Here is a 17,999-nt window from a genome sequence, read left to right as displayed (position 1 = left end):
ACCTACGGACAAAGGCGAACTTCTCACCCCCAACCCCTGTGATCAATGCAATGGCCCGGAGTGCCCAGATCAACACTCCGCAGGACTGACGGCACTTCCTTTGATGCACAAGGTCGCGCGTTGATTTCAGTCCTGCTCTTTCACAGCAAAATGAAAGTTTGCATAGAAGACTTGCTTTGCCAATACATTGCATTGTTTCGAGAAAAGTTTTATGAACATCAACCCGTTAAAGTGATTGAGTGCAGTGATTATAGTTGACCTTATCGTATTTATAGTGCTAGAGTTATTTTGTATTTACTTTTACAAAATAACAACACAGAGGGGCTCTCATTCATAAGACACTCCAAACTGTCCCGTTTAAGCCTTTTTTTTGTCGGCGCACACCACCAGACGGCCGCAGATATGCCTTTAAATTGTTGATGACGCAACCACACCATCACCACCCCTTCTGTCCAATCGCCACGTCCAGGGGCCGGCGTGGGGGCGGGGCCTGTGGCTGTGAGTCAGCTGAGCACACCCAATGCAACCGGATGTGTATCCTGAACCCGAGCAGCGCCTAGCAACATCTGTCAAGGATGTCGGAGCACCATATCAAAAATTATTGCTTTATTAAGAATAAAGCAGTCCGTTTAACGGAAAGTACGAATCACATTAGAGACAGTGCGTCCGAAACACATAGAAAAATGTTCTATTTAAAGAGTTATTTCAATTACGTCTGTCCATCTTCTAAGCGTTTTATCCAATATTGTGTCTAAAAGTCATTTTTAAATTAATCTCTCCCTTGATGCATCTAGGGGCTGAATGTTTGGGGTTTGCTGAATAAAGGATGCATTTCCTGCAATGCATTCCGATACTGAAGCACAGAGCAAATGGTGCAAGTCGGAGATAAAACTAAAAACTCTACAAGCCTGATGGGAGCCCTAACACTGCAGGCAACACAGATACAGTAGGTTACAAGTGCTCTTTTAGTCTTTCCAGTGTTTGCAACATGGGCCATTCATGGCCCCAAGACCTTATTATTGTCAGTTTATTTGACCTACACTCCTATGTTAATTTGCACCCATTTATACAACTGGCATAATTCAAACTACCCTACTGGAGTCTGGCACAAGCACCGGGCTGAGAACTTGCCTTTCTGACAGGGGGTGTAATTAAAGCCCAGAGCAAACGGACTGATCACAGCGGCCAGTCTGGGAGACGACTGGGCGTGAGAGCTGTGAGCCGGAAGGAGAATGTTTCGAAGTCACTCGGCGTTACAGCTGTGAAACCACAATAAATGATGTGTTACAATAAAATCTGTTTATTGGTTATCAAATATATCATTAATTTGTTGTGAAGACCCTCACAGTGAATTTCACATTGTAAAAAGAGAACAGTAAGTTGAAGCATATAAAATTAAAGAAAGTGGCAGCTTTACACGTGTTGCAAATAAGAACTGTGTCTGTGGTCTCCTCCTGCAAGGATACTACTTCATTACTCTAAACATCAGTTCCTACACTAAGCATGTACTCCTGTTGGCTCACATCCACTATGGGTATTGCTGCATGGTCATTAACCTGCTAATTTCCAAAAAGGTCGTTAGAAGTAGAACAGAAGCAATCCAGTATTTCATATAGAGTTTTATACAGAATGTGATGTCATTAACTTGGACTCATACTGCACTACGCTTTTACATTTTCAACATGCAACATAACCCAGTACTTTTAAATACTCCTTGGCAAGCAATTGCAGATGCTACAAAGTCACAGGGAGTTTGTAATCAGACAATCCCATGTACCTACTCTGTACTGAAACTCTAGGACCCTAACAGACACTAATTTACACCAGCGCTTATTAACACTTGTCCAAAACGTTACTCACTAGGCTTGCCTTCGCACATAGCAAATTATATCACTCTCAGCTCCTCTGTGAAATATGTGACATCATGGTGGGCTTTCTTTCAAGGTCTCGAAAAGCCCTCCAGTTCTCTCAAGAAGCTGTGATCAGAATGAGAGAATTAAATCAGAACTTATGTGAGACAGATACTGTGTCTGTTGTTGTTGGGGATACCTGAACCCCAAGTGTGAAAGGAGAGGTATTCAGACAAGAGGGGGCAAACCGCTCCATCACTGCAGTGCTTAGAAGATGCATTCGCCATTGCCACCTCTCCACATGGAATCCCACAGCTCTCCTGTGGAGTTTCCGAGCTCTAACTCAAACGCTACCTGCATAACTAGTTAAAAACATTCTTTTAAGGCAAGAAGCCAATATTCAGATACAAAGTGTAAATAGCACAAAAGTTCTCGCAGGCAGAAAATGTACTAAATTATGGAATGAAACAATGTGCAAGGTCTACACCTCAACTCCTTTTAGCCTGCTGCTCAAGCACACAGACCCTGTGCTATCTGCTCTACAGTAACCTAGGCCTACACATTCTTTTGTACGTTTCACAAGCAAAACACAATGGTCAAAGATGTCTTTTTTTTTTTTTTACAAAATCGTTGGCATCACTTTTGGCAGCAGGTTGAACAAGAGCGCTCGTCTCTGCAGCTCCTCGGGCGTCCAGGAGCTGCTATAGCAGTCTCTCCCCGAGGAGGCATCCGCAGGAGCACGCTGTCCAGAGCCACAGCGGAGAGCCGAAACGAAGGCGGGCCCCTGCACAGGAACACAAAGAGCGGCCGTGAACAGAGACGGCGTTGTGGAGAGAGCCCGCACCTGTGGCCCTCCCTCGGGCTGGGTAGTAAACAAGGAGCAATGCTACACCAGGAAAGCAGAAGGAGCTCTATCTCACATGCTGAGCTTCATCGTGCTGCTGCTGGAGCTGCAGTCACATGGAGCAGAGCCTGTCGAGCTCGGCTCAGCAACATATGCGAGTCGATTACATCAAGAAAACATGTCTGGGAAATGCAGAACTGTACTGGGGTCAGGGCAGCATGGAGCTCGGGATTATGGAAGCCTGTTTGTGGAAAGTCCTACAGGGAAGGGCACATTGCTCTTCTATAAAAAGTACAGATTCTGAGTTTTAGAAACCGCGTGATGCGATTGTGTTGAAGTAGAGAGGCGGCGCTGTTTAGGAAGAGGAAGGAAGGAAGAGTCTGGCCTGTACCGGAGTTGACGGTGCCCGGGCTCTGGTTGGCACTGACATGGCTGTCTCTCAGCCCGTCTCGTGCCGCCTGCAGGCCCTGCAGCTGCTCCTGGCTCAGGTGGGCACACTGGGAAGGAGTCACTGCCGCCGCGTTCTCCGGGCCCAGGCTCTGAATCTGCTCCCGGGAGAGCTCCTGCCCCGGGGGATCACAGGGGCAGACACACTGTCAGGCGTGCACTGGCCAGGCAAGAGCACCGCACACGCACCGCAGGACACGCAAGCACGCCGCACCACTCGCTCCTTCAGCGTCAAGCCATCCCGGGCTCAGGTCCCAAGAGATTGTCTCGCAACGTCTCAAGGACATGCAAGAAGGACAGATGACAGGAAACGTGCGCATGCGGGGTTATTAGCTGAGTGTACCGCAGGGCGCAGCTTCCCAGCTCCACTCACCCTGAAGTGCTCGGGGGGGATGGCAGCGAGGGCCCCTGGCTGCAGATAGGGCATCAGCTCTGCACGCAGGGCCCTGAGCTCCTCCACAGTCATCCCAGCTGCAGTAAGGGCAGAAAGAACTACTTGTGGAGGTCTTGTGCTGCATGTCGTGCATGCTGCTGTGGCACCGCATGCTAAAGAGACATCATGTGTACAGACAAATTGGCCCAACTCCTTCTCGGTATAAACAAAAGGACAGCACCCCATCCAGACGTCTGTGATAAATCTTCACACAATAATCTGGCGAGACGGAGAGACTGAACCGGAGACGTGAGCCAGTTTTAAAGGACGCCCACCTGCCACAGCCCCCACCTCCTGCAGCACGGAGCTGTTCCAGGTGCCGACGGCCCCAAACACCCTCTCCGCGGTCTTCTTCAGCTCCCGCAGCACGGGCTGGGCACAGGGCAGCGTGCCGATGCGGGCCGCCGTAGCACTGCCAGGCACAGTGGGCACAGCGTGAATGCACAGCTCCCCCAGTACCACCCCTGCTGCTCAACACCACCCCCCAGACTCACCTGTACGCCGCAGGGCCGATGAGGTGCACCTGGCTGGGCTCCACCCCGCACAGGATCACCCCCAGCCCAGCAAGGTCAGACCCCCGCAGGGTCGCCAAGGTCAAGCCAGATGTCTCCAGGAACCGGGACAGCAGGCTGGACAGCTGGGAGGCCACGGACAGAGAGACAGAGGTACAGTCACATACAGTTCATAATATAAGAAGGACACTGACACGGTGTGTTACAACCAATACAGTTAAGGCCTATTAATATCAGTGTCTCTATGTAGCTCCTCTTTGTCCCATACAGAGCTGGAGAACCTGTACTCCTGCGCTCTGAGCACAGTGCAGACACCATGAGGCTCTTGCTGTTCACACACTCAGTTTACAGTATCTCTTAACTCTCAATTAAACAGAGGCCCAATGCATTCAATTATTATAACTGAAATGATATAATAATAATAATCGTCATCATCATTGTCATCATCAGGCTAAATTCTCATTTTAAGCCAAGGGGCTAGACCATGCATTCAGAACACCAGCTGTAGAATCACTTACAGCAGGACAACAGGACAATAGGATTTCATATTTAGACCGAGGAATATCACTTTCCCCTTCCATGAATTTATTATCTTATCTGACCATCAAGGCAAAATGTGTCCTCTAAACTGACACTCTCCAATCATCCGCATTTCTCATTCACAAGCCATTCTCAATGCATCAAAGCAACAAGACCTTGTTTAAATTCTTAATTTTCTTGTGCATTCAGGGAAACGTGTCATACGATTTCTAGATGAAATGTGCACTAGCTGTGTGTAGCGTGTGAGGACATCAGCAAGAGACCTGCTGTGGACTCCAGGCTGTCTGCTGGCTCAGCGCAGTCAGCGTGTCGATGGAGCTCAGGTCCAGCTCCTGGATGTCCTCCACTGTTAAGGCCAGTGCAATCGCACCCAGAGAGATCACGTGGTAACTCTTCCAGGTGGATAGGGCGCCCCATGCCTGGCTCAGGAAGAGGAAGGACAGAGATCACTCCTGCCCCTCACCTAGAACCTGTGCTAATTTAGTCCAAGGAGGCAATGTCAATAATCAGTTCAATTAAAGAAGAGTTATCATGATACAGATATGCAGAAAAGCTAATTATGGTGTATTTTATAATGTTACCACAATAATACACAATCAGCGCTCAAAGGTCAGTGGAGAGCAGCAGAGAAGACAGGACACACCTGCATGGCCCGGGTCTTGAGCGTGCTGAGCTGGGACATGTTGTACCGGCTCACAGACCCCAGCAGCTCCACAGTCTGAGTGAAGGTGTCATCGCTCATGCACTGCAGCTCCACGTCTGACCAATAAACATTGGCCTCCAGCAGCTTCCTGATCTCGTCAACAGATGGCGCTCTGACTGCATCGCACTGTGCTGGGAGAGCAATGCCAAAGCCTTTTTTGACTACTGTGGGGCTCTGATGTCTCAGACCAATGAAGAAAACAGCACAAAAAGAGTTTCATAACCACGTAACTGTAAACCGGTGTTGCAATGTCAGGAATTCTCAATGTCTGCAAAACCTGCTGCAATTTCCACACACGTACCATACTCCCAATGTGGGGCTCCAATACAGAAGTATTTTGTGGAAATGCGGCACCGTCACAGGTCACAGGTGTGCTGCGGTGTGTGGCTGAGACTGGGCGCTGTATCTCTTACCTGACTCTGGATCGGTGGCTGTGATTTCTCCGGCGCCAGTCCCACGCACAGAGTCAAACAGGGCAGCTAGAAACTCCTCTGGCAGAGAGCCTCCTGCTCCACTCGCGGCCAACGGCAGCACCTCCTCTGGGTACTGTGCGAGGGAGAGGCAGCGAGGAGAAGGGAATGACAGGAGGAGGCGGGGGAGAGAAAAGGTCAAGGAGTGAAATCAGTACCTTTATTGGAAGGGAGCAATGAGTGGACATTGGTTCAGGACTGAAGAAAGAGAGACGCGTGCAGCATCCAGATGAGCACATTCTTCATTAGTTCCATGTCTTACCAACGTTTCACTGATCCACAAGGCCTAGAACGTTTCATTTGTGAATAAGAACAGTGCCTACAGTAAGTAACAACTCAAGAGTGGCTACGGTCTGAAAGCACCTTGTTGGCGATGGCGGTGATCTCCTCCCTGGACAGCAGGGTGACCAGCGGCCCCAGGTCCTGCGCCAGCTCTGCGCTCCAGCCCTGCGGGCTCCTGCACAGTTCACACCAGTGAAGAAAGGAATGGGAGCAATTGTGCATACAGCAGACCAGGGTCCAACATACAGCCAGCACAGCACCCATTAAATGCGGAGCCCAACATTCATCACAGACAAGAAAATGTGAGGTCGAAAAACGTTCACACCTGAAGAAGGCTCCACGGCCGAAACGTTGTGTTCTCTTTCTTCTTCTTTTTTTCAGCATGGAATAAACCTATTACTTGTTCCTTTGCAGCCTACGCATGCTGACGCAGCTACCCACCTTTGGTATAGAAATACCACTTGCAACTAATGATGTTACTACAGCTACTATAATTATATTTCATTTTATTCAATATAGAGGGCTTAATTGTGGTGCCCACCAGATCAGATTGCTGTTGTCCAAAATGACTGAGTAATAGCAGTGTCCCTGCTAGTCCCCTTAACTGCATTACAGAAACGAGCACTAACACAGTCACCCCTGCTGTCACCCCTAGCCACGCTGTCGATCGGTGGTGAGGAAGGAGCTCACCCATATAGCTGTGCCATCTTGCTCTTGACCGCGTCCTTCTGCTCCTGGCTGAGCTTCGGGCAGCTCCGGAACTGGCGCAGGGCGGCTGGCAGGGCTGGGGGGGCGATGCGCGCGCGGATGGTGTTGGCGGGCAGGTGGCACAGGAGCTGCCCCATGACGTCCACGTCGTACTCATCCCTGACCCCTTCGCCCTGCAACGGCAGACACACGCGGCTCGAGCCTCCTCCTCCTCCTCCAGGGGGCAGAGAGACACACAGACTCTCGCTTTTTCACTGCAGGCTCGTGCTACACGTAGGGGGCTAAAGGGGTTGATCACCCTGGCTTGTGGCTTCCCCTGCACTGTACAGAGGAGCCCACGTGAGGCTGAATGTGTGCAGGATCTGTCAAGGGTGCAACAATGTCAAAGTATCCAGCAGTACCACAGGAGGTCAGGATGTCTTATTCTCTAATGGGAAGTAGTGGTGAGCAGAGGAAGTGACATCATCACTGCTGGACTGTTTCGAGCAGATCAGTAGTACATTCTGAAAAATAACCCAATATGTAACCAGCTGCACACCCCACAGGCTGCAGACTAGCAGAAAACTAGTTTGTGCCTGACCTGGAGGGGCACAACAGAACCTGCTCTGACCTTACAGAGCCCATCTAGCACGTTTTGTAGCTAGTAGTTAACTGATCCAAGGACAGTATCCAGCCATCTTTTGAAAGAAGCCTGAGTATCGGCTCCAACCACATGGCTGGGCAGCTAGTGCCTTACTCCTACAACCACTTGGTGGTTCTTGGTTAGTCATGCAATTCCACGAGAACAGGAAGCTCAAGTGCATTTGCAACTGGGAGCAGGATGGCTGCAGACCCTGAGCTCTTCTGCTGTGACCTTTGACTCCTCCACTGCCCAGAGACTCTCCCAGGGAGCGAGGCTGGCAGGGCTCGGGGTCCAAGCACTCACCAGACACTGCAGCACTTTCTTGATGACGGCCTCCTGTTTCTCCTCGTAGACGGTCAGCAGGTCCAGGCTGACCCGGCCCAGAGCCCCCAGGAAACTCTTGCAGGAGGAGGTGGGCATGTTGTCCAGGTACTCCACACTGCAGGGAGAGACAGAGGCTGGCGAGGGCACTGCACCGATGGACTGCATCCCCACCCCACTGAGCTGACGAGGCACACATGTGCTCAAACTGTACAAACGTATCCCGCGTGCAACACGAAGGTGGGCACTTCGGCGACACTCACGGGAGCACAGACAGCAGTAGCGGGGGGATCGTCGTGTTGGTGGTGTGTAGTACCTCCCAGTACTTCCAGGCCAGGCAGTTCATCTGACACAGCCAGCAGAGGAGAGGCGTTATTCTTCCAGCATTAACGCATCAGCGATTCGAGTCTGCAGCACATATTTACTCCCTGCTCCAACTCCAGGTCTCGCCCTGTGGCTAAACTCACACTGACCCCCTAACCTCACCAAGCCTCGCTCAGTCCCCTGCTCAAATCCCAAACACTGCACTCTCTGGAATGTATAAGCTACATGGCACACAGCACCAGTATTGAAACTGAAGCCAGCGCTGCACATAACCAATAAAACCACATTCATTGCTATGAGATATTCCTGAGTGCACCTGTACATACCCAGTTTAAAAACAATCTAGCCGAAGAGCCAGGCACACCCCCTGCACCCCCCCTCTCACCCACCCTGACTCCGTGGAGCTCAGTACCTGGAAAGGTGAGAGGAGGTGGAAGTTCTTCTCGAAGAGGGTGAAGTTGGTGACGAAGGAGCTGCTGTTCATTCTCTGGATGTCCTCGCAGGAGATGCCTTTCAGGAGCTGTCCAGTGCTGTGAGTCACAGAGGCACACAGACAGGGAGTCACCGGCTGGGTGGCAGCCCAGTAGGTGTTCAGCCTCACCTCTCCCAGACACACCTGTACAAGGCCGGCATTACCCTACTGCTGAGCTCTTCAATCAGCCCTTCTGTTAATTGAGAAGACCAACTCAATAAAGCCCCCAGGAAAGAGAGTGGGGGAGCAAACCTTAATCCAACGAAGGTAGTGGGGTTTCATCTACATCAGATTTTTAAAGGGATAAGAACATGAGACCCAACGCTGGAGTCGCGCCTGGGGCTAACCAGACCTGCTCGAGAGACGACAAGACCAGGTTGCCCTGTGACGGAGCTGCGACAGTGAACGTCCACCGAGATCGACACATCTGCTCCCAGACACTCACCTGATCAAGTCCGTGGTGGAAGTCCTTCTGGAGAGTGAACCGTACAAGAAGAAGGCCTAGGCAGAGAGAGAACCACAGAAAGGCTCGGTCAGCTGATGCACTGCTCTGAGGAACCACCGGTCAAGCATCAGCATGGAGAAGGAACTTCCCGAGAGGGTCTGGGGACCTCGGAGAGTGTTCCTGTCCGGTGCCAGGGGTGGGCGCCCCTACCTGGCTGCGAGTCAGCTGCTTCTGCTCCAGCTCCTCAGTCTCCAGGCTCGGCAGCCTCAGCAGGGTGGACAGCGACACCTCCAGGAAGAACAGGCCCGGGATCCGCCTCACTACAGCCCCCACGTCCGCGGCCGTCAGCATCTGCCCGGAAACAGGACGCAGCCCGAGCCGCAGGAGATCTCCCTTTAGCGCAGTGTTTCTTGTTCGTGGCTTGCAGACAACAGCTCGTTAAATGGCGAGCACATCATCACTTATGGCGGGCATGGGGCGCACGTGCTGTAGATGGACAGTACGGCCTCCGCCGGGGCGCACCTGGCTGACGATGGCGTGCTGCTGCGCGGGGTTGAGCTGAGCAGAGTACTGGGACAGGGTGCTCTCCAGCGCCCGCGACAGCTCCTCCGTGGTCACGCTGTAGAACAGATTGGCATCCACTCCCGAGATCAGGGAGCCCAGCTGGCTGATGTTACTGAAAGACAGGAACTGCGGGCAGACGGAGAGAGGGGAGGGAAGAGAGGAGGGGAGAGAAACGATTGAAGACGACTGGGAGCAGCCCAGGCCCACGCGACCTGTAATGCCAGCCAACATTCCTGCTCCGCTTAAAAGACTCAGACACTCAGCGCTGGAGTGAGGAGAGGTGAGCATTAGCAGAAGATAACACCAGGGCCCATTTATTCCAATAGGATTAAGCTGTTGCTCTGATGCGAATGGGACAGATTCTGGGATGTGTATGTAGAGAACTGCTCCCTGGAGTGTTGGGGGGAGGAAGGGCTTTTCCAGACTACATTCCCCTGAATGTGTGGCCAATCCCGGCTCACCTTGCTGGTGCCGATGTACTTGTGCACCAGCACGATGGTCTGGCTGCGCGTCCAGCCGGAGACCTGCTGCAGCACCGCGATGGAGCTCTGCACCGCCTGGGCTGAGAGGGACTCCAGCTGGCTGGGCGTCAGGCCCACCACGGCATCCGACACCGAGCCCAGAGACTCGTTCAGGGTCTGGTTCCTCATCACGATCGCCAGCAGCTGAGACTTGAGCTGCAGGAGTGGGGAGAGACAGGAGGGAGGAGGGAAAGGCAGAGGTCATGAGAAAGGAAGGGATGGAAAGAGGAGGGAAAGGATTGGAGGTCAGGAGAAGTGAGAAGAGAGACAGAAAGACAAGAGAAGAGTTAACAGAAAGAAATATAGAATGAAGCAGTGAAGGAATGGCTAATATAAAAATATAATGTGCACACTTGGGTTTGTGCTGAGATTAAATGGCTTTAAACTGCATGCTCTGTGGTGTATTTCTTCTCTGTTCTTACGCTTGCGGTCTGTCAGCCTGACAAGCAAGGTCTTTCCCAGGTGCCTCTGCAGGCTCTCATGACTGTTACTTTCCTCCCTGCACGAATCTACTCAGCCTCTCTTTTCAGTGTGTCTGGTCTGCGCTCCCCGAAGACACCCCCAGTGCGCTGCCCCCCCAGCGTTGCCCCTCACCTTCTGGACATCCGCCTGGTTTCCTCGCAGCTGGTTGCATTTGATGAGCTGGTGCAGGAGGCTGCGGGCATCAGCGACGTCCAGCTGCTGGGCGTTGTCATAGAAACACACCAGCAGGCCCAGCCTGGAGTGGAGACACCGCAGGGCCGAGATCTGAGCCCTGTTCCACCACTCATCTCATAAACACACTGCCCGGGACGGCTGAGCCACAGACTGACCACATGGCAAACTCCAAAACAGGTCCGGAAAAGAAACGGAGCAGCTGGAGCTCTCATGTGGGAAAATATGATGTCGCTGCTTTCTTATCATTATTTCTTTATTCTACTAGTAATCCACAACACATGTTAGAAAGGCTGGATTTTAAAAAAGAATGGCAAGAGTAAATCATTTAAACGGAGTTCTAAAAGCACCTCCTTCACGCTTGAATGTAAAGACACCCACATTTCATCTTGTAAAAAAAAATGTGTTGCGACACTTGGAAAACGAAAGGCGTCACATGGCATTACAGACCCTTACAAAACCCATCTGGCTTTCTTCAGAAGAAAACGCAATCGTGTTTCAAAACAGACCAAGACTTCTGTAACGTGTGCTAAAAAGGTTGTGCAGACAGACCACATGCAGCCCACGCCAGGGGTCTAGGGGGCAAACAGGGATCTCCCCTCCTCGTGCGGGGAGCGCAGGCCGGGCGGAGGGGGGCAGACCTGTAAGCGATGGAGGTGTTGGCCATGTCGAACCCACACGCGCCGACGCGCCGCAGGAAGGCCTTGGCAGTGGCGTGTTTGATGTCGTACACGGAGTCCAGCTGCTTGGTGGCGTTATCGTAGTTAATGAACATGCGCATCTGGAAGATGAGACAGGGTTTAAACACCCGGACTGTGGCAGGTCTCTCCACCTTTCACATCAATGTCACTGACAGTAACAGCACTATTACTGATTGAGACCAATACCCATATGACACAAATCAATATTTATGGCACTACCAATAACTAGTTTAATGAGGCAGTCAAACTGATGCATTTAGTGGTACTTTAGATTTTTAACACCTTACTGGCGATACTTCAGGTAACGGACACAAGACAGACAGGTAGTCTAGTTCTACTGAAAATGCTGTCACCAAAGACCTGCTGTTTCATCAATGGCTTACAAGTACATTGCGTTGAATTTATTTATAGCAACAAAAAACCCCATCAGTATCATATATCAAGCAAGATATACGCACTCTCTAATATCAACTGTAAGAAGGATTCAGAAATGAGACTTTCTGTGACCAAATCTTGTATCCATTTACTTCACTTTGCAGCTTAAGTGACATAACTGCAAGACACTCTCAGAAGGGAAGGCACACAGGATGAGAGGGGCCAGGCGGACTTCAGCACCTGCAGACAGAAGTGCACTCACCTCACTCAGGCTGATCCCGTTGATGTTGTGCACAGCCAGGTGAACGATGTACCTGCCCAGGAACCACAGGTTCTCCGCAGTGACCCAGAACTGCGACCCCTCTGATCACAGGTGAGAAGGCCAATGTCAGATGCAATATGTACATTGACACGAGCATTCAGGCTGACTTCCTCATGGGAGCTTCCCGCACAAGCGAGCTCTACTCAGTAAACCTGCAATCATGCTCTCAGTTCACACCCCAGCTCTGCTACAGACACCTTTCGTGTGACCCTGGATCGTGTTGTACTCAGTGGTGAGACATACGTTCTGGTGTGGCTCTGTAGTATTAGTAATACAAGCAGAGTCAGGCCACCCGTCTTTGATCTTTTCTAAAAACCTTTGTTGCCAAATTTCCTCATTAAGGCAAAATTAATCAACGATGGTTTTACACTCCCCACCTCCAGAAACTACCTGAAGTTTGGTTTTTCTTGAGCATTTTTGAGAAAATGCAAAAAGCATGCAAGAAAAATAACTCCAAAACTGACCATTTTTGTCAACATCCATAACCACATGCATTTCTAAGTTGCTGCTAAACTTTAAGGAATAAAAACACCTATGTTTTTTTCATGTGGCTAAATGCACAAAGCGCCCGAGTCAGCTCAAAAGCAGTGAAAGCGAGCTAGAACGCCGGTTTACGGTTTGATTTGGAGGTCTTCTGGAGCCCCTGTATGATCCACTTGTAGATGGATCTCTGAGTGGCAGCTGAAAACATGTCATACAGGTCCTTAAACACAGCGGTCCTGTGTGGCAGAGAGACAGAGCAGGAAAGGTAGGTTAGAGGGGAATTAGAGAAGACCTGTTTCTACATAAGACTGTGGAATCTTGTCTTTCCAGGATAAAAGGAATACTGTTAAGATGGGATCAAACCCTGGAATCCAGGCTTTGGAAATGTAAGTGTTCTAACTAACGAAGCAAACCACAGTCCACCTGCGGACCCATTCTCCAAAGAGCTAAGACTGGGACTGAAATGGGACACAAGACATCCTCCGTCTCCGCCCCAGAGGACACAGTTCTGGCTCCTCCAGAGAGGCGCCATGGCCGACACTCACAGGTTCCTGAAGATGTCCTCAGGCAGGTCAGCGGGCAGCTGGGCGATGAAGTCGTCCTGTACAAACTCCCCAGCGGACAGGCTCAGTATGGCGCCCAGGAGGTCCACACATGTCCCTCTCCTCAGAGCCGGCACGCAGCGCTCCCGGGCCACCGCGAACAGCGAGCGGTTCCCCCCGGGGCTGCGCTCCAGCGCCGACTTCATCACGTCAAAGTCAACATCGATCAGCGAGGTCTGCAGCAGCGCGGGGCAGAGGGGCCTGGGGTAAACTGTGCAGCTCTGCTTTACCAGCACAGGGGAGCACTGTGGTGGCACCTGACTCTAGCTGAGCCCTGTGCCTGCACTGCCTGGAGGAGACACGGTCTCCCTGCATTTCACTATTCTCTCTTTTGAGCATCGTGGGGAAACTCCCATTGAAAAATGCAGAATGCAATTCCCTTCAGTTTGGTTTCTGTGTCTCTGCACTCGCCCAACCTGAACAGGTCTAAATCCTCACGTACATCAAGCAACACCTGAGGATACTCCTTCGGCAACAATTCATCCTCCTTACTCTGGCGTTTACTGACACATACGCTCAGAGACGCCTCCTTGCCCTCCCTGTACCTTGCTCCTGTCTCAGTCCATACTGAAGACACATCTGCTCTCTCTGGTTTGTCCCTGAACGAGCTCAAGCAGCTCAACTGCCTCATGTAGATCAGTTTGATTTTTTCTACTTGCAAACCATCCAGTTTGTTTGCACAAGCCCTGACCTTGCTTTGATATCTTAGCTTGCTTGAGGCCAACAGCAACCTGGGCAGCTGCTTGTGTTTCCTTCTGTGGATGGACACTCGGTCACTGGGAGAGCAGCCGCCGGACTGACCTGCTCCTTCCTGCCCAAGAAGAGCAGCCGCAGGGCGGTGGTGAACTGCTGGGTGTCCAGGGTGCCGAGGTCGGAGACCAGCCGCTGGGGCTCCTGGATCAGAACATTCTGGTAGTCCCTCAGGATGGTCTGGGAGGTGGTGGGAGAGCAGGAATGTCACAAAACTGGAACTGCCCTTGTGTGTTATTAGTGCCTCACATCTGGCCTGCTGCAAATCCATGTGCACTTAGTTGTGCTGACTGCACACCTGCGGAGCTCAGTCCTAGAGGACTGAAATCCCACAAGTGTCCTTGTAGTCCTGGGCGAGTCTCTTAAAATCATCTTAAGACCTGGGAAGAGGGTATTGCTGCCAACCTCAGGGAATAATTAGTGATGAATTGTTAGTGACCACTAGCCTGGGTCATTGCAGGCTCTGAGTGGCATCCCTGGAGGGGCATGAACCGGCCAGTCTGGTTGATCTGTGTTGGAGGGCGAGTGCGGAGAGGAGAGGGGTGGAGAGAGGAGGACCACTCACCGTTATCCTCTCCATGTTGAGGGAGGAGTTCCTGAGGAGCAGATACTGCAGGGCGTCTAGAGGGCTCCAGGGCTGCTGTTTGCTGTGGGCACAACACAGGGCAAAGTAACAGCACTGAGGCACCGCAGCGCCACTCGCCAGCAACTCACCCACCCTCTGAACGCCATTCTAGAAACCCCCCGCGGGCTCAGGCAGCCCCTCGGCTCTGCAGTGATGCTTGTAGGCGCTGTGAAGGCAGCACACGAGCAGAGAGCCCACGTCCCCTCCTCTGTGCTCAACAGACCCCGCCGAACTCGACAGCGCCAAAACACGCAGGCCCCGGTTCCACACCAGAGCTCTTGGCCATTAAGAGACACGGCTTTAACACTGCATTAAGCCCGGGGCTTGTCGTGTCCCTGTGATGCAGGTCACGTCAGCACACTGCAGACACCGGTACCTTGCGAACAGGAAGGCATCAACAAGAGCTGAAAAGAAGAAAGACGAGGATGTTGATTGCAGCCAGACGCAGACCAGCCTCGTTAGATTTGGGAATGCTTAGGCGTTCGGTGACGTTACCTTGAAGGTATTTTCCGGCCAAGAATTCATCCTAAACGGTGAAAAAAGGAAAATTTCAATCTGCAGTTCCAGTAAATGACATTTGTCTCATATACTGTAAACCTTAAAAACTGTGATTCTATAACCACAGCAGACAAGTACTTCACCTGTTCCATCTGGATTCCAGAAATTACTTTTTCTATTCAGACTTTAAAAACAAAAAATCAGTAATTTCCAACTTTGTTCCATCATTTTTTGAAGCAGCCTTTGATTTTAAATAAATCTTCCCTATATACAGACGCTATACAGGTGTTGCAGGTTTTTTCATTTTAATTATTTTTCCTAATGATTCTCTATCTGTTTTTCTCTTGAACTGTGTTGGTTGCAAGGTCACATTAAAGATGGAAAAATGTCTGATATATTTATCTGGATTTCTGGCTTTACATCACAAAAACCTGCAATTTCAATAAGGGTGTGTAGACTTTTTATATCCACTGTAGCTATAACAAAAACATTTAAGGGTATCTAAAACCGAGAACAGGAGGCACGTCTTTTCACACAGATAGATCATGAGTGTTTGAACAAGCAGCCCAGTCAAGACAAAACTTTGGTTTCTCTTACGAAACAGCTGGGTGAGACCCTGGGATCAATACTTACTACCAGATGGACTGGAAGGCCTCCTCTTACTCTCTAGTTTGGAACTGTTCATAAATTCATAAAATGACACGACGATGAGGCGCGTATAAAACTTTTATGTGTGTGAAATCCAATAAAAGACGGAAAACTCACCAGAGCTTTTTTCACCAGAGTTGGCAGTTCTGTGGGAATAGAAGCACAGAGACCTAAACATTCACTACAGTCATAAACACTCAGCAACCCCTGTTCAGACCTTTCTGTACCATACCGTTTCTTACTGGTGTCGCCCCGGGGTTCCCAGCACCTGCTGGTTTCTGTCCCTCTTGGACACTCCATGAAATAAGCAGACCCACAGCAGACTCAGTAACGGGTGCGACTGACAATTCCTTTGTGTCCAGTTCCTAAGCATGTGGCGTCTCGCGAGAAGCTTACAATCAACAACCTCTGGGTACTAAAGACATCTCGCCAAGGGGCCAGACACGCAACTTGTCCGTTCGGCTAAGATTCACTGAAGTGAGGAGCTGAGCTGGACTGAGAGCCAGGAGATCCAGGGTCCCTAGAACCGGGATTGGTTCCTCCTGTGTTATCTGTATTAAACAACACACCAGACTTAAGCTCCTAGTGCACCTGGCATTAACTGGATGTACTGTAGCCTATAAAATATCTTGAATTCAGGGGTGCCCCACTCCAGGACCCAAGGAGACAAAGACAGTTTCTTAATACCTAATTGTAATAACTTGCTTAATTAACAATCCCCCCCTCCCAACCACCACCAGCTGATGCGATCGGAAGAGGTGGACAGAACGTGCGATGGGTTATTTTCAGGGACGGCCCTGTCCCGCTCCGCTTCCCTGCGTGTCCGGGGGGGTCTGTGGCTCACCTGGCTGCGGCTGTTGCGGGCCGGACAGCGGCAGCAGGAGACACAGCAGACACAGCGACGGGCTCCAGTCCATCCCGACCTGTCGCCGTGCGCTCCGAGCCTGCGGGACAGCGGCAGGGCTCAGCTTCCTGCGCAGCGCACGGATATTCTTCGAGCATCGACTTCATATTGAAAACCGGACTGATCAACTAGCGATTCCGGCTTATTGATAAAAATGTACGTGAGGCTGACAGAGCTCTCATTTTGCGTCTTAGTAGAAGAAGAGATTAGTTTGGACATCTGCGATGGCGATATCTGTGAGTTACTGTACATTATATAACATTTGAATAAGGGCCTCCCTGCGGAACTGGCGACATTTTTTCCCCAAATGAAATGAAATTTAATTCAATGAAGCAGTATCTCGCTAGGGTGTGTTAAACATGCCCTCATAAGACATTCTTGCCAAAAGGGAGACTCAACTGCGGACTGATTGCACAAAATAAAGTAACAAAGTATAGCATACAAATAAAAGTGGAAGACAAATACAGGTTAGTCAAGGAAAAAAACAAAAAAGTTTCTTACGGGTCAATCATGCAAAACCCCCACCTGTGAAACGTGGCCCCAGCACGTGTGAACCCGGGCGGTCGGTGGCGATTAAGGGACCCGCGCGCACCGCAGCATTCCGGGCGCCGCCTCGCGAGCCTCTTCCTTGGCGCCGGAGAAACGGATCCGAAAGGCGTCCGTGCTCTCGAGAAGTCAACGGGCGGAGTCCAGAAGAACTGAGCGAAACACGGGCATGGGAACAGCGGTCACCCCCCCTAAGGCTCTCCACAAAGCCATTCATCCGAATTGAAAGGGACGCATCTGCATTCATGCGGGACCTTCCCCGGAGGCAGAGCTCGCCCGGCGCGCCCGCAGAAACCCGATCGGCCCCACTTTACCCAAAGGTAGCGCAGGGTGTCGTTTACAGCCTCAAATGAAAACACTTTGCTTCACGCTAATGGAACCTGGGAAGAGTATCTCCGTCTCCGCGACTTACCTTTTTCTCTGGACTGCGATGCTGTTGTTGTTGCTGCTGCTGCTGCTGTGTTTTCCTTCACGTTGCCGAGACTCCTGGAGAATCTGGACCGTGCTAGAACTCTCCCTTCCACCAACAACCCCCCCATCCCATCCCACGAACAAGGAACCTAAGATTCTGCACCTAATGAGGTCAGTGACGTCATCAGGCTATCAGGTACAGTGAGGGCACCTCGAGGGGCACCCGCCGTGCCGGGCTCGCGCTGGCACCTCCGAGAGCGCGCTGCCGGCTTCTCCACGTTCAGCCCTCGGCTACTGTTACTCTGAGGGCCCTGTTACTGGCCTGCGCGCACAGCCCCTGCAGGGGAAAACCGCGCTAGCCGCTTTCTCTCCCACCCAGGACATGCATTGAACTTTAAAAAGTCCAGCCCACCCCCCGCCTT

General features: G+C 51.2%; 1 protein-coding gene across 3 annotated transcripts; it reads right to left on the bottom strand.

Annotated features, from left to right (window-relative positions):
• Window positions 1-1,120: 1,120 nt before the first annotated feature.
• LOC102690494 (otoancorin) lies at window positions 1,121-17,697 on the bottom strand. Of its 3 annotated transcripts, XM_015360094.2 has the most exons (30): window positions 17,579-17,697; window positions 17,146-17,318; window positions 16,561-16,660; window positions 15,834-15,862; window positions 15,066-15,096; window positions 14,947-14,974; window positions 14,511-14,592; window positions 13,997-14,125; window positions 13,139-13,371; window positions 12,726-12,829; window positions 12,051-12,151; window positions 11,354-11,493; window positions 10,653-10,776; window positions 9,999-10,214; window positions 9,496-9,663; window positions 9,184-9,324; window positions 8,974-9,029; window positions 8,469-8,586; window positions 7,996-8,078; window positions 7,715-7,850; window positions 6,772-6,962; window positions 6,163-6,256; window positions 5,743-5,875; window positions 5,270-5,460; window positions 4,890-5,045; window positions 4,069-4,211; window positions 3,850-3,986; window positions 3,515-3,612; window positions 3,086-3,257; window positions 1,121-2,634 (listed from the first exon to the last, which is right to left on the bottom strand). In XM_015360094.2, exons 3-30 carry the CDS (start codon window positions 16,631-16,633, stop codon window positions 2,552-2,554), a joined length of 3,390 nt encoding a protein of 1,129 aa, XP_015215580.2. In that variant the 5' UTR covers window positions 16,634-16,660; window positions 17,146-17,318; window positions 17,579-17,697; the 3' UTR covers window positions 1,121-2,551. The 3 variants fall into 3 exon arrangements, with proteins under 3 accessions (XP_015215580.2, XP_015215578.2, XP_015215579.2); XM_015360092.2 differs by lacking the exon at window positions 1,121-2,634 and having other exon boundaries at window positions 2,662-3,257; XM_015360093.2 differs by lacking the exons at window positions 1,121-2,634; window positions 17,579-17,697 and having other exon boundaries at window positions 2,662-3,257; window positions 17,146-17,558.
• Between the last annotated feature and the right edge of the window lie 302 nt (window positions 17,698-17,999).

Source organism: Lepisosteus oculatus, chromosome 19 (genome assembly GCF_040954835.1).
Source record: "Lepisosteus oculatus isolate fLepOcu1 chromosome 19, fLepOcu1.hap2, whole genome shotgun sequence".
NCBI classification, from domain to species: domain Eukaryota; kingdom Metazoa; phylum Chordata; class Actinopteri; order Semionotiformes; family Lepisosteidae; genus Lepisosteus; species Lepisosteus oculatus.
Note: the sequence above shows the minus strand (reverse complement) of the source record. Positions and strands in the feature narration are given on the sequence as shown.